The following is a 15111-nucleotide window of genomic DNA, read 5'->3' on the forward strand; positions in this document are numbered from 1 at the left end:
GCCATCCTGGGACCGACCTCCCCTTCAGGTTCACTGAGCTCTGGAACAACCTTACCTCCCCCCTTTCGGATACTGAGCTCTCTCCAACTCTTCCGCAAACATCTGAAAACCTGGTTGTTTTCAAAAATGTAATACTTACTCCATCTATGGCATCCTAAGCCCTCCAAATATTCTTCTCACTATATCCTTTAACCTTCATTGGAGTTCCTTTCTCTCCCAACTCTTGTAAACCGTGCCGAGCTCTACGATTGTGGAGAGGCTGTGGTATACAAACCTAAGGTTTAGTTTAGTTTAGTTTAGTTTAGTAATGAGCCCTTTAAACCCCACCCAAAACCTACTGGGTCCAACTGTATACCACAACAATAGCCCTTATGCCTGCAGGTGTCACCTATATGATGGTCCAGTAGGTTTTGGGTGGGTTTGGTGGCCTCAAAAGCTCCACCACAAGTGTAGTAGTTGGAGTGGGATATTTGCTTGGTCCCTTTCTCTGTAGTCCACTGCACTGACCATCAGGCTACTTCAGAGACCAGCTTGCTGCTCTAATAGGACTGCCCAGAACATCTGAAGCTGTCATACAGGCAAGTATGTACTGTTTCATTTACATGTTTAGAGGGTGGGAGGGTCATGTCTAAATCTCTCCAGTGGTTATCTAGTCAGTTTGGGTACCTTTTTGGCACTTATTCATTGTTATAGCAGCCCCAAACTTCCAAATTTGAGTATATACGGTATATCCTAAGTGGTTTTACATTCAGGTACTTTATTATATTTCCCTATCTGTCCCGGCGGGCTCAAACTCTATCTAGTGTACCTGGGTCAATGGGGGGGGGGGGGGAACTCTGTCTAGTGTGCCAGGGTCACAAGGAGCAGCAAGAGATTTGAACCTACAACCTCAGGGTGCTGAGGCTGTAGCTCTAACTACTGCACCACTTGGATATATTCCTAAATGTTCGATTAAGGCAGAAAAACATCCAGGTCATAAGCCTACCTTAGACCCACTCAAACCACGCCTCCAACATGCCCTCTTGAGATTTAGACGAACTGTGGATGAACAGCATAGAAATCCATCTGGAAAATAGGTTTAAAAAATAGCAAATTGGAAATGTTTGGTGAGAAAAATATCTATCTGCCCTTTAATGCCAGTTTTTGGATGTTTTTCTTTTGTGAAAGCGAGCCCCATAGTGGAATTAGGAAAGGTTCAAATAACAGCATCCAAAATGATAAATAAAGGGGATGGAACTCCTCTTATGTAAGGAAATTCTAAAGAATTCTAAATATAAAGAATATAAATATAAAGAATTCTAAAGGCTTTTTCTAATTATGATCGGGATAGCCATGCAAATGATTACTCGCAATTGGAAGAATTGGGATCGCCTTAGTTTTCCTTTCTGGTGGGCAAGCTTATGCTTAACTTATAAGTATGAGAAAATGAATGCTGACTTACTGGGGCATAATAAGATATTCAAATTGGTTTGTGGTCCATTGACATCTTTTGTAGATTTGTTATAGTTGCCCTTTATCTTTATTTTCTGTTGTTTTGTACCCACACATCCAGGGGGAGGGGGTATATCTTTTGTTTTGGTATTATTCCTGTTGGATGGGGGAGGGAATTTTATTTTTTGTATAGATTCTGATTATTTATAAGTGCTTATTTGATTAGTATTATTTGTATGTAAATTATATTGCACATTTTGTTGGCATTAAAAGCTAAATAAAGTAAAAAAAAAAAAAAAAAGAAGTTGGAAAAGAGATGGCTTGGGGGGGGGAGAAATTTGATTGAGGTCTACGAAATCATGAGAGTGATGTGAAGCAGGTAAAAGTAAATAAATTTTTCACTCTTTCAAAAAGAACAAAGATCAGGGGATACTCAATGAAATTACGTGGAAATACTTTTTAAAACAAATTGGAAGAAATATTATTTCACTCAAAGAATAGTAAAGCTTTGTAACTCATTGCCTGAGGACATGGTAACTGTAGTTAGCATATCTGGGTTTAAAAAAGATTTGGACAAGTTCCTGGAGGAAAAGTCCATATTTTGCAATTGAGATAGACACAGGGAAACTACTGATTGTCTTAGGGTTGGTAGCAAGGAATGTTGCTACTATTCGGATTTCTGCCAGGTACTTGTGGAAACAGAGTACTGGACTAGACGGACCATTGGTCTCACCCAGTATAGCTATTCTTTTTTTCTTATGTTCTTAAGTTTAAAGCTTTTTTTTTTTTTTTAAGTTCAAATCTTTTTATTATTTTAAAACCAAAACAGAACACAAACAAGAAAAACTATACTTAGCTTATAGATGTCAAAATCACCTTTTAGATTCAAATAGTATTTATTTAGTTTTAAAATTTTATACCCTGTCTATAAACTAAGGGGCTCATAAGCTAAACAGAAATATGTCTAAAATCCTGCCCAAACTGGCACTTGGACGACCTTAAAGGCAGGCCGTCCAAGTGCCGATAATCGAAACGTGTTTTAGACGTATCTAAAAACTGTTTAGGCCTTTTCAGTGCTGCTGTACGCACAGAGCTGAAAGGGGTGTTTTAGAAGGAGTGAGGAAAGCAGGATTTGGGCAGGACATGGGCTGACCTAGACTTAGTCTTACTGCAAGTATAACCGAAAGTTTAACGAGACTGCCTAGATGGACATAGTGACTTAGGCAATCTAAAAACAGGTCTAAATGCCCAGAAGGTATCCAAAGTGGCCAGATAACCACTGCAGACACAAAGCACAGACCTCCACACACTCCCCCAGTGATCACTGACCCTCCCCCCCCCCCCACTGCCATAAAAATTGGAATAAAAACGTAAAGGCCTGCCTCCGGAACATCAGCACCTGGCATAGGAAAGCCTAATAGAGCTGCTTAAATAGTCGGGGAGGGGGGAGGGGGGGACTACTGAACCATAGAGAGGAGGACCCAAGCCCATAAGCTACTCTAACCACTGCATTCATGGTGAAACATATGTACCCACCAAAACCCTATTGTACTGACATATATGTGGCACCTGCAGCCATAAGGGCTATTGGAGTGGCAGACAGGTTTTGGGGTGTTTGATCTATAAGGGAGTTGTGGTGAGATGTTTATGTGGCTCCATTTTTGTGAAGTTTGCAGCAGTGCCCTGTAAGGTACCCCACTACTCTGTTACCATGTCTAGGTGTCCAGGCCATCACTTTGTTGACCCCTCTCACATCCAAAAGTTCTTGTTCTGGACTTGGACTTGGACAAATTTTTGGACAAGAATGGGGCATAAAGATAGATGACTTAGCAGTCTGGACGATCAAACGACTGGATGTACAAGTAGATGATTCTCGGAAAAAAAATATTTTGGATGTATTTTCGAGAATGGACTTTGGACATGTCCAACTTTGGGCGACTAACAACTTAGGCCCAAAACAGACTTAGACATATTTTTTGATTATGACCCTCCACGGCTCTCTTTTACTAAGCTGGAGTATCAGAGCATTTAGTGCCCCAGGCTGCGGTAGAAACTTCTACCACAGCTTGGTAAAAGGAGGCGGGGGGAGGTAAGTGAAGTATAAATACAGCTAACCAATGAACAATAGTCTCATAGTGGAGCCCACATTTTCTCATATTTCTGCATATTTGTTTTCTCAGCTGCAACACATTTAAATTTGGCCATAAAACATACCATATTGCACCACTTATTATAAGCTATATCTAACACTTTTTAAAATAGTCTTAATTGCTAGTATTATCATCATGTCAAACAGCTTTATTTGGACCTTAGTTAGTTCTTTTTGTAGTCCTAAGGCTCACAATATGAAGAACATGGTATGTCAATGCATCTGATAGATGCAATATTTGACATATAGTACACCATACTTTATCCCAATAACTCTTCAACTGTACATTATGTAAAAGCAAGTGTGCTAATGTTCCACTCTCTTTCTCACAGGTCCAACACTTTGGGCTCCTTTTACTAAGCTGCGTTGGGGCATTAACGCATGGAATAGCGCACGCTACATTGCTGCACGCGCTAGACTTTAACGTCAGCACTGAGCTGGCATTATTTCTAGCCATGTAGCGTGCGGTAATATCCTGCGTGCGCTAAAAACGCTAGCGCACCTTAGTAAAAGGAGCCCTTTGTCTTGTTCTGAGTCCAGTGTCTAGCCTTATTACATAGCCTCGATATCAGATGGTCATTCATAGTTATTTGCCAATTGTTCCAACACAATGTTGAATAATGTGTATGTTTGTGTGTGTGTGTGGGGGGGGGTGGGGGGGTAGGGAGGGGACGATTGGGCACCCCTGGCACATAAGATGAATAAAATTAAAATAGTTTATTATTCATTTGCACTCTAGAGATGGGATCTGCATATTACACTTTTATCATTGCGATGAATTCTTCTGCAAATCAAACCAACACAGAGTATTAAACAGGGCCATTCAGCCCAATCAAAGGTCTTTTCCATTAGCAATGCCCACAGATGGAACTGCAATATGTTAGGTCTGTAATAATCTGGCTTTCTCATTAGGGACCTACTGCCTGGCTGCCCTGTGTAGTCCTGTTGTAACTACTGGGAACTAAGCAGGGATGAGCCTGCCCAGCACCTGGATGGGACACCTCCTGGGACCAGGCATTGTAGGCTGGGGGCCCCATACAGTAGAGCCACATACTGCAATGGCAAACCACTCCTGTATTCTGCTGTGAAACATCACAGGGTGGATTCCTCACTGTGCATGTGGTATGATCCATCCATCCATCATTAGAAAATTGCCCTCTCATGAAGCCAAATTCATCTCTTTGAATTATTTGAGGAAGCATCTTTTGGAGACACATCTCTAGGAATACAGTTTGGTGTTAACATGAATCAGTTGAGAGCAATCTGTAAATTCCACATGCAACAGATCTTTATTTGCTTGTATGTTACTATGTTAAGAAGAATGGTGATCAGCCAAGTTTAACTGTGGCTTTTTATGTTTGTTTTTCTTTTCTAATAATTTTTCACCTGAGGGTAAACTCTGCTTGAATATCTTGAGAATTGATTTAAGAAAGTCAAATATGTGGAAACTCTTCAGTTTTAAGGCCAGTATGTCTTAAGGAAAGTATTGTTTTGCTTACTTAAGTTTAAAGATGAAATAATATTGTATTTAGTTTGGATTATATGTTACGACACCCTATGACTTGCTTTTCCTTTTTCTAATATTGTATTGATAGTTTTTGTTTGTTTGTGATGTTTTTTTCTTTTTTCAAAATTTCAATAAAATATTTATGGAAAAAAAATAAAAGGCCGGATAAGTAGACTCTAAAGAATCTCTCAATCCAGTGGACAGTCACCCCACTGTCAAAATTTTCATGGGCTGAACCGCAGTCTATTGTGATAGCAGCATATGTCTTCTCCAAGAACTGCAACCAGCTTTAACTTCAAAATGATCCAATTTAGTCTCGTTCTGTTTTGCAGGAGACCTGTGACCAATTCAACAAGCCCAGGCAATTCTGCTGTTGTTATAGGCCACATTCATTGTACAGGTAAATTTAAGATGAGATGATCCGCTTTTGTGTGACAAGGTTTGCAATTTCATTTGGTTTACTGAGGAATTGGCACTTGTGTATTGCTTCTGCTTTTTTTTTTTTTTTTTTACTTTTAACTGCCGTCATCAGATGTAACTGAGCAAAAATATTGTAGTAAAAATTGATGAAATTATTACTTCAGTAAAAGTAACAGTAATGAGTATTTCCTGTATTTCTTTACAAATAAAATGTGACAAAACCTTTAAGAACAGTAACTAGTTACATCTACCGCCCCTTATATCAAGCTGTGCTAGAGGGTTTTAGCATGGGCAAGGTAAGTACTCAAATGCTCATAGGAATTCTATCAGGGTCAGAGTATTTACCGCGCTGGCCTGTGCTACAAACCTCTAGCGCAGCTTGATAAAAGGGACTGTTTCTTACCCCCTCTTTTATGAAGGCATAGCGTGGGTTTTAGAATTCCTATGAGTGTCGAAGCAGTTACCACCACCGCTGGCGCTAAAACCTATGCTATGTCTTCGTAAAAGAGGGGGATAGTTAGGGACCCTTGTTTGGTAATAAGGTTGTATATACCATTAAAGTTTGAAATAAACAGTGCCTGCATCTTGTACATAGTCTGCAGTTGTTTTTGGTTTTTTGCTTGGCTGCTTGGTTTGCTGCAGTTCCTGTTGGATTTTTCTTTTGCTTGCGGATAGTTACTATACAACGTTGCCCTGAAAACTGCACCGTATTATGAGTAGGAATATCAAAATCAGCCAATTCATGTAGACTGCACCTTAACCTATATGTGAAATACCTCACCTGCATGTGTTTTCTTGGAAGTGGGAAATGTCAGTTTTAGATGGGACCTATACGTGCACACCTGCCTTTCTAAAATGATGGCCAAAATCCACATGTGGTCACTTCCAAGTGTATATTTTGGGATGAGTGAACTATCTGAAGCATCCCTGAATAAAAGTAAATATCTCAGCAACCCCATGAAACCACATAAAATCAGATCAATTCCAGTGTTAATCCCCACTATTGATGAAACCTTATGGGCGTCTACTGGCCTTTTTTGTGATCAGAACATCTCACCTGGGACATCTCTGAATCAGCAAGTGCAACCATAAGACAGAATTACCTGACTAAAAATGATTGGACATTATTTCCATGTCTGCTTTCACAAAACCTGAATCTATTAAGGTTGCACTGGATAAACCACTGAGACCAAAATTGATGATAAATATTTGTTTTTCTAAATACACCTGGTTCATTACTGAGACCTGAATATCATGAGTCATTCTATCTTTTGATTTGGTATAACTCTGAAGGTAAATGCACATGAAATGTAACCATAGACACATGAGTCATATGGCATTAAGTTATGCTATCCCCACCCCACCCATCCTATTTTCTAATGTTCTTAAGAGCTGGTTTTAAACTATTTCTGCCATTTGTATTTCCTGCACATAAGTTAGTTTCTCCTCTCCAGTTTCTTTTCGGTATCTGGAATCTTGAAGGATGTGATTTGCTGTAGAATGGGACAGACAAATGGGACAGTTCCATCAACAATGTGCAGGGGTGCATGATGGTGAGCCTCATACTGTCCATAGTACTACTTTCCATGGCTCAGATCCCACTGCAGGGTAAGTCCTCTTCGGATGATCTGTGTGTATTTTTTTAAATTCAATTTGTTTTACTTTGGTAGGAGATTGTCAGTATTTCTTTGACTGAGGAACACCTGGGCTATGTTTTCAGCTTTCATAAAGGCAGCATAATTTTCAAAGGGATACCAGCCATATTGTCTCCTTTTTAAAAATGAGCAGCTTTAAAGCATCACATGTTTCATTACTCCCATGCACTTGGCTTCTGCCACCTGAGCAGGAGCAAACTAATGCACCTATTTTAATTCTCTGTTGTAAACATGCCCGGGCTGGGAACTTATGCCTCCTTTTATGAAACTGCGATAGCAGTTTCTAGCACGGGGAGCCGCGCTGAATGGCCTGCGCTACCCCTGACACTCACTGAGTTTCTATGAGCGTCAGGAGCAGCGCGGGTCATTCAGCACGGCTACCTGCACTAAAAACGGCTATCGCAGTTTCATAAAAGGGGGTATTAGTATCACACCCTACCTTTATATTTAGCTGAGCAGAGGAGAACAGCTTTTCAGCAACAGCAATTTATTCAAGTACATGACTTTGAAAATTATCCTTATAGTGGTTCTTTGACTGTTTTGGGAGCATCATTAATATAATGGAAGCAGCGCAAAGTGGAGTTATGGCTCCCTTTTTCAGTGGAATGGGAATGAAGTATGCCCCCTTTTCAGTAGAGTGGGAATGGACTAGTTGAAAATTTATTTATTATTCCTCGAGGATTCTGGATCAGTTATGACCAAGTCGACCCTCATTGTAACATTTGCGTTAGAGTATGATAGAAATTGGATTCTTCGATTGTATTTTCACTTTAAAGATGTCAAATTTCTGGGTCATTCTGTGATGATTTTTCCGGACTCAATCGCAAAGAAAGGCTTTTTTAGCCTTTAAGTCTCAGGTATTAGACCTCAAAGGGACATTTTTCTTGCAGTTTCCATATAAATGTATTGTTAAATTGATGGAGAAAAGGTTTGTATTTTTTTGACCCAAAGCATTTAAAGAATTTCCTGGAAGCTAGGCACCCTCCAGTTCCAATAGCAGTATCTATTCCCTCAAAGAACAATGTAAATATCGCGGAAGGAAATTACATTCCATTTAATCCATCAGTTAAACTCATGCTTTTCAAAGAAGAATTTTCCTTGGTTCCCTGTTTTTCTATAGTCTTGCCTCCCTCTTAAAAAAATTTTCTTTAATAAGGGGGTTTATTTAGAGAGACATATTAATGTTAAGTGGTTTGAAGTTTTCCTTCTTATTTTTCATTGTGACTCTTATTTTCTTTAACAAGTGTAAACTTGTATTAATTGCAAAAAAGAAAATAAAATTTATTTATTTATTTAATTCATTTTTCTATCCCATTGTCCACAATGAGCTCAGAACGAGTTACAGATTTAACATACATAATTTCCGTACAAGTGTACGATATAAGTTTTTATCCTAACTTGATACATACTAGGGTCTAATATTAATATACAGTTTACTGGTTACAATTTGCTATAGTTATCCTTTCACAAATGTGAAAAATACATCTTTTATACACTTTTTAGATAATTAAAATTCTTTTTGTGCTATAGACCTACACAGCATCATATACCAATATTTAAAAAGCAAAAGAGAGAATTTTCAAAACAACATAAATCCTAGAGAGAATAAATTTGTAAAGGACTTTTACCCAGAACTTCTTGCAAGGCAGAGTGGTCCTAAGATTAAGAAAAAAGACTGTGATTGAAACTATTGCATTCTACTACTGATTATATATACCTATCACTGATTTTATCTCATCACCCATATCTAAGTAAACCTTTGGTTCATTTTCTGGTCTGGACTGACTTATTGAAAGAAAAGTGGATTACTGTGGTCCTTGTTCTGACCCCGTCAACAAACTAAAGCAATATACCTTGATGCTCACTGTGCAAGCAAGGGTAACATAAATAAAAACTAAAAAAAAAAAAAAAAAGTAAATTACCCTCAACAAACCATACAGGCAAATTAACCTTTGTAATCCCATGTGAAGGGCCATTTTACATAGAATTAAGAGATTGGAACTGAGATGTCCAGGTTGGGTTGTGCTTGTATATTTGCTGGTGGGCACAGCGAGAGGAGCACATGGATTAAATGAGCGGCATGAGTTTGACAGTCTCCACATGGAAATATCAGCATTTTCATGTGGTAGTTAACGATTTCATAACTTACATAGAAATATAGCATATGACGGAAGAAAAGGGCCACCGGTCCAACAAGTTTATCCAAGTTTATCCAAGTTTATTAAATAATTTGATTAATCGCCTTCTCTACATTCAAGGCGATGTACAAAATAATACAAATAATTATAAACATAGGTAAAATATTGTATAAATAAACAATGTTACAAAAACAAACACAATTTAAAATAAAAATTAAGTTGTTACATATTATATTGAAACAACGGGAAAGTTCATTAATGGTTACATTCTATATTAAATTCAAAATACAAAGGTAAAAACATGGGGGGGGGGGAAGAAAGAGTAAAAAAAGTGGATAAAAAATAATAAAAGATCATTATTCACTAAAAGCATCGTTAAAAAGGAAACTTTTGAGCTTAATCTGCAAACTAATGCACCTAATGCAGCTTAGTCTGCCCACTCAAATGACCCTCCCCCTAAGTTCTTCCTTGAAGTGATCCCACATGCTTATTCCATTTTTTCATAAAATCTAGCATGTTGCTGGCCTCAATTACCTGCAGTGGAAGATCATTCCAACGATCAACCATCCTTTCAGTGAAGAAATACTTCCTAGTGTTGCTATGAAATCTCCCACCCCTGATTTTCAACGGATGCCCTCTTGTTGCCATAGGTCCTTTAAGGAAAAAGATATCTTCTTCTACCTCAATACAGCCCGTAACATATTTGAACGTCTCAATCATGTCACCCTTCTCTCTGCGTTCCTCGAGTGAGTATAGCTGCAGCTTACCCAGACGTTCCTCATACGGGAGATCCTTGAGTCCTGAGACCATCCTGGTGGCCATTCGCTGAACCGACTCAACTCTCAGCACTTCCTTTTGATAATGTGGCCTCCAGAATTGTACACAATATTCCAGATGAGGTCTCACCATGGACCTGTACAACAGCATTACAACTTTGGGCTTCCGGCTGACGAAACTTCTTCGGATACAACCCAGCATTTATCTAGCCTTGGATGAAGTTTCTCCACTTGATTGGCAGTCTTCATATCTTCACTAATGATCACTCCTAAGTCCCGTTCTGCTGCAGTTCTTGCTAAGGTCTCATCATTTAGGGTGTAAGTTCTGCATGGATTTCTGCTACCAAGGTGCATGACCTTACACTTTTGGCATTAAAACTTAGTTGCCAAGTTATGGACCAATGTTCCAGTAAGAGTAGGTCCTGCGCCATACTGTCGGGCACTGTACTTTTGCCTACTATGTTGCATAGTTTAGCGTCATTGGCAAATAATGTAATTTTACCTCGAAGTCCCAGAGCCAGGTCCCTTACGAAGATATTAAATAGGATCAGACCCAAGACCGAGCTCTGCGGCACTCCACTGATCACTTCCGACGTTTCAGAGAGAGTACCATTCCATGTGTAAGAGGTACCATTTCTATACATAGTTGCCCCTAGTTTAAAACATACATATGTTTGTGCCACCAGTTAAGGAGAATTGTTACTCAACGTCATTTTGAAGGCAGAAATAAACCATGGGGATTAAGGAGAATAAATCCATTAATCTCTTGTCAGCACATACCTCTAATGCAAACTTACTGCACTGGCTTCTCTGTGGGAATGTGTTTTCAAAGGTTATGAAATAAAAAAAGTAAAAGTCCATTAGCGGCATTTGTTAATACTATTAATCCAATAAACCTTTAATTCCTAGTTGATTTCTACACACATCCAATACTTTGTATTAATATTTGTTTGGCTATAAGTGCTGTTTAATGTATTATTTGATTGCATATTGTTTACACTTTGTATTTGATCTGAAAATTAATAAAGATTAAAAATAATTTAAAAAAAGTTGGAGTTGCCATTTCCTAATGCAGTGTGTCACAAACTTTTTAAAGCTGTGGCATATTAATTTGGAGCAGTGGCTGGAGGGCACCTGGAAGTGTGAGGACCTCAGTGTCCCATGCATGCACGCATGTCCTCCAGCCATGGCTCTGAGCCACCTATTATTGTCGGTGGTAGGGGAGGGGCGTGTGGTGCAGAAGGAGAGACGCTGGCGAGGTGCAGGTGCTGGCTGACTGACTACAGAACGTGCCTCACGCCATAAGAGGCACATCCTGTAAGCAGTCAGCCGGTGCCGGTGCCTGTCCTCCTTTTTTGGCATCTCGCTGCACACCTGGAATCTGCTGGGGCACACAGTTTGCGATACACTGTCCTAATGGAAGGGCAGATATAAAATGGGAGGACATTAAGGATCCCTGTGGTGTCATTGACTAGGAGGAGAACTTTAGGGCAGACATAAGAGCGGCACCCTTGTTTGTTCCCCAGGAGGAAAGGAAAGTGAGCTCTTTTCTTCCATCTTTCACTCTTGGAGAAGCGAGTCAGGAAGGTTTCATTGGAGGAGATGGATGCTGTCAGTTTCCCAGTACTAGGGGAGAACAGACAAGGTCTGATACCAGTGTCTTTCACAAGGTTTTGCAATGTCTGGTTGTATCTGAGAATAGAGAAAGACGTTCTCAAGTTTCCTGGGATAAGGAATGAAAAGAAACATCAGCAGGCAAAGTGGGAACAGTGGCATTGGGGGGGGGGGGAGCGTGGAGAAGCACACCCCAGGTCACGGGAGCTGTTACTTGCCTTAACCCTTGGGACACTTGGAGGAGACTCTGCTTTGCTGCCCCGAGCAGGCGCTCGTTGATGATACATCGGGCAGGCACTAGGAGAGACGGACCCCTGACGTCATCGGGTCCGCCTTCACAGATTACCTTAAATTGGACACCGCTGCCGCGTTTACTTGGGAGCTGTTACTTGCCTTAACCCTTGGGATATTGGAGGAGACTCTGCTTTGCTGCCCCGAGTCTCCCGCAGCAGTGGCAGGCGCTCGTTGATATACATCGGGCAGGCACTAGGAGAGACGGACCCATGACGTCATCGGATCCGTCTCCACAGATTACCTTAAATTGGATATCGCTGCCGCATTTACTTAGGAGCTGTTACTTGCCTTAACATAAGAACATAAGAACATAAGAAATGGCTTCGCCGGATCAGACTCTAGGTCCATCCAGTCCGGCGACCCGCACCCGCGGAGGCCAAGCCAGGTGTTCCCTGCTGAGAAACCTTGTTTACTCGTATCCCCCAATGTGATTTGCAAGAAGGTATGCATCCAACTTGCTCTTGAATCCCAGAATGCTGGTCTCCATCACGACCTCCTCAGGGAGAGCGTTCCAAGCATCCACCACTCGTTGTGCGAAACAGAACTTCCTAATATTTGTCCTGGGCCTGGTGCCCCTCAGTTTCAGTCCATGACCTCTTGTCCGAGTCACATTTGACAATGTGAATAACGATGTTTCTTGCTCTATTTTGTCAAATCCTTTTAGTATTTTAAAAGTCTCTATCATGTCTCCTCGCAGTCTTCTCTTCTCGAGGGTGAACAATCCCAGTTTTCCGAGGCGTTCTTTGTAGCTCAAATTCTCGATACCTTTTACTAGCTTCGTGGCTCGCCTTTGCACCCTCTCCAGTAGGGTTATATCCTTCTTTAGGTAGGGAGACCAGTGTTGAACACAGTACTCCAAGTGTGGTCTGACCATTGCTCTGTAAAGCGGCATTATGATGTCCGCCGATCTACTTGTGATTCCCTTCTTTATCATGCCCAACATCCTATTTGCTTTCTTTGCTGCTGCTGCGCATTGAGCCGACGGCTTCAGGGTCCTGTCTATCAGTACCCCAGGTCCCTTTCTTGTTCGGTCTTGCCCATGTCATACCTAACATTTTATATTCATGTTCCTTGTTTTTCTTACCCAGGTGCATCACTTTGCATTTTTCTATGTTAAACTTCATCTGCCACTTTTCTGCCCATTTCTCTAGCTGGTTCAAATCTCTCTGAAGTTCTTCTTTGTCCTTTTGTGTCCCAACTACCCGACATAGTTTTGTGTCATCCGCAAACTTGATTAAATTACTTGTTGTTTCATCTTCTAGGTCGTTTATGAAGATATTGAACAAGATGGGCCCAAGAACCGATCCCTGGGGTACACCGCTCGTTACCTCTTCCCAGTCCGAGAACTTCCCATTTATGCCCACCCTCTGCAATCTGTTTTCTAACCATTTGCCTATCCATCTTAGTATATCTCCCTCTATTCCGTGGCTTTGTAGTTTCTTCAGAAGCCTCGCGTTGGGAACCTTATCAAATGCTTTCTGGAAGTCCAAGTATATTATATCCACCGGTTCACCGCTATCAATTTGTTTGTTCACCTCCTCAAAAAATTGAAGTAAATTAGTCAAGCATGACTTCCCTTTCCTAAAGCCGTGTTGGCTAGCTCTCATCAGGTCGTGATTTTCCAGGTGTTGCTCTATGCTATCCTTTATTAGTGCTTCAATCATTTTCCCAGGAACCGACGTAAGACTCACAGGTCTATAGTTGCCCGGTTCTCCTCTCGATCCCTTTTTGAAGATTGGGATGACATTCGCTATCCTCCAGTCGTGTGGTATTTGCCCGGTTTTAATTGACAAGTTAGCTAGGGATTGTAATAGTTCTCCGATTTCTATCTTAAGCTCCTTTAGCACTCTTGGGTGAATTCCATCTGGTCTAGGGGATTTATCACTTCTCAATCTGTCGATCTGATAATATATCATGTTCAAATCCACATTTACTGTGGTGAGGCTGTCCTCATTTTCTCCCTTGAATACTCTCCCTGTTTCTGGCATTGATGCAGTGTCCTCCTTGGTAAAGACAGACGCAAAGAATGAGTTGAGCCTATCCGCGATCTGTTTGTCTTCCTTGATGCACCCTTTTCTTCCTTGGTCGTCGAGAGGTCCCACTACCTCCTTAGCTGGTTTTTTCCCTTTTATGTATCTAAAAAAGGGCTTGGGATACTTGGAGGAGACTCTGCTTTGCTGCCCCGAGTCTCCCGCAGCAGCGGCAGGCGCTTGTTGGTGATACATCGGGTAGGCACTAGGAGAGATGGACCCCTGACATCATCGGGTCCATCTCCACAGATTACCTTAAATTGGACACCGCTGCCGCGGTTGCAGTCGCAGCTGCGCGGATGCAGGTACCGCCCCTTGGGAGCCCCTTGGAGCAACGAGGAACTGAGGAGCAGGAACTCAAGTCGTATAAACATCTTTGTGCCAGGACATGGGGAAAAGGAAAATTAAACCTAAAAGTTCAACACCTGCCTTATCTGGCCCCATAGATAGGCATTTGACATTGTCTATTAATAATCCTCAACCGACTCTATCAGACATGACATTTCCCATATCGGGTGCATCAATGAGCCCCCTCGAAAGAACCCCCCCTTCACCCAGTATCAGGTGATAGCGGGAAAGCTACTCCCGCTATTTCCACTGAATATGTGGTATCCCCTATACAGAAAACTAAATTAGCCTTTACTGAAATACCTAAACCACTTGAATTTTCAAGTGTAATAGAGGATCAACCACTAGCAGCGGAAACACAGGATATTACCCTTAAAAATTTGTGGTTAGGTAAATTTAGAGTTGAAGGGATTCTCAGAGAAACAGTGAAACAAACATTGGATTTTTCACAGACTGTCTCTCAAAAATTTGAAAATGTGGATTCCAATTTAAGTTGTTTGGATAAAAGATTAAGTGTGGTTGAAACTCAGAGTAATACACTTCAGGCTGTCTCAGTATCTGCTGTTAAGGATTCTATGGTGTTACATTTTAAAATGGAAATGTTGGAAAATGTTCATAGAGCGAGAAATCTCCGCTTGGTTAATTTCCCAGTAACTCATTTATTGTCTTCTGAAATCCTGTTAAGGAAATATTTTAAAGAAATACTGGGATTACCCAATGCGGAAAATTTCCCAATAAATAATTATTAT

The 15111-nt window shown here is 40.7% G+C and overlaps 1 protein-coding gene across 2 annotated transcripts in view; it reads left to right on the forward strand.

Moving 5' to 3' along the window:
• The window catches only part of LOC117361296 (interleukin-20 receptor subunit alpha-like), a 70755-nt gene that overhangs the window by 16356 nt on the left and 39288 nt on the right, over nt 1-15111 (forward strand). For both annotated transcript variants that reach the window (XM_033946446.1, XM_033946445.1), the window contains exons 2-3: nt 5420-5487; nt 6962-7115. In XM_033946446.1, coding sequence (XP_033802337.1) covers nt 7055-7115 — 61 coding nt within the window. In that variant the 5' untranslated portion in view covers nt 5420-5487; nt 6962-7054. The remainder of the gene's footprint in view (nt 1-5419; nt 5488-6961; nt 7116-15111) is intronic.

Source organism: Geotrypetes seraphini, chromosome 5, assembly GCF_902459505.1.
Source record: "Geotrypetes seraphini chromosome 5, aGeoSer1.1, whole genome shotgun sequence".
In the NCBI taxonomy this organism is placed as follows: Eukaryota; Metazoa; Chordata; class Amphibia; order Gymnophiona; family Dermophiidae; genus Geotrypetes; species Geotrypetes seraphini.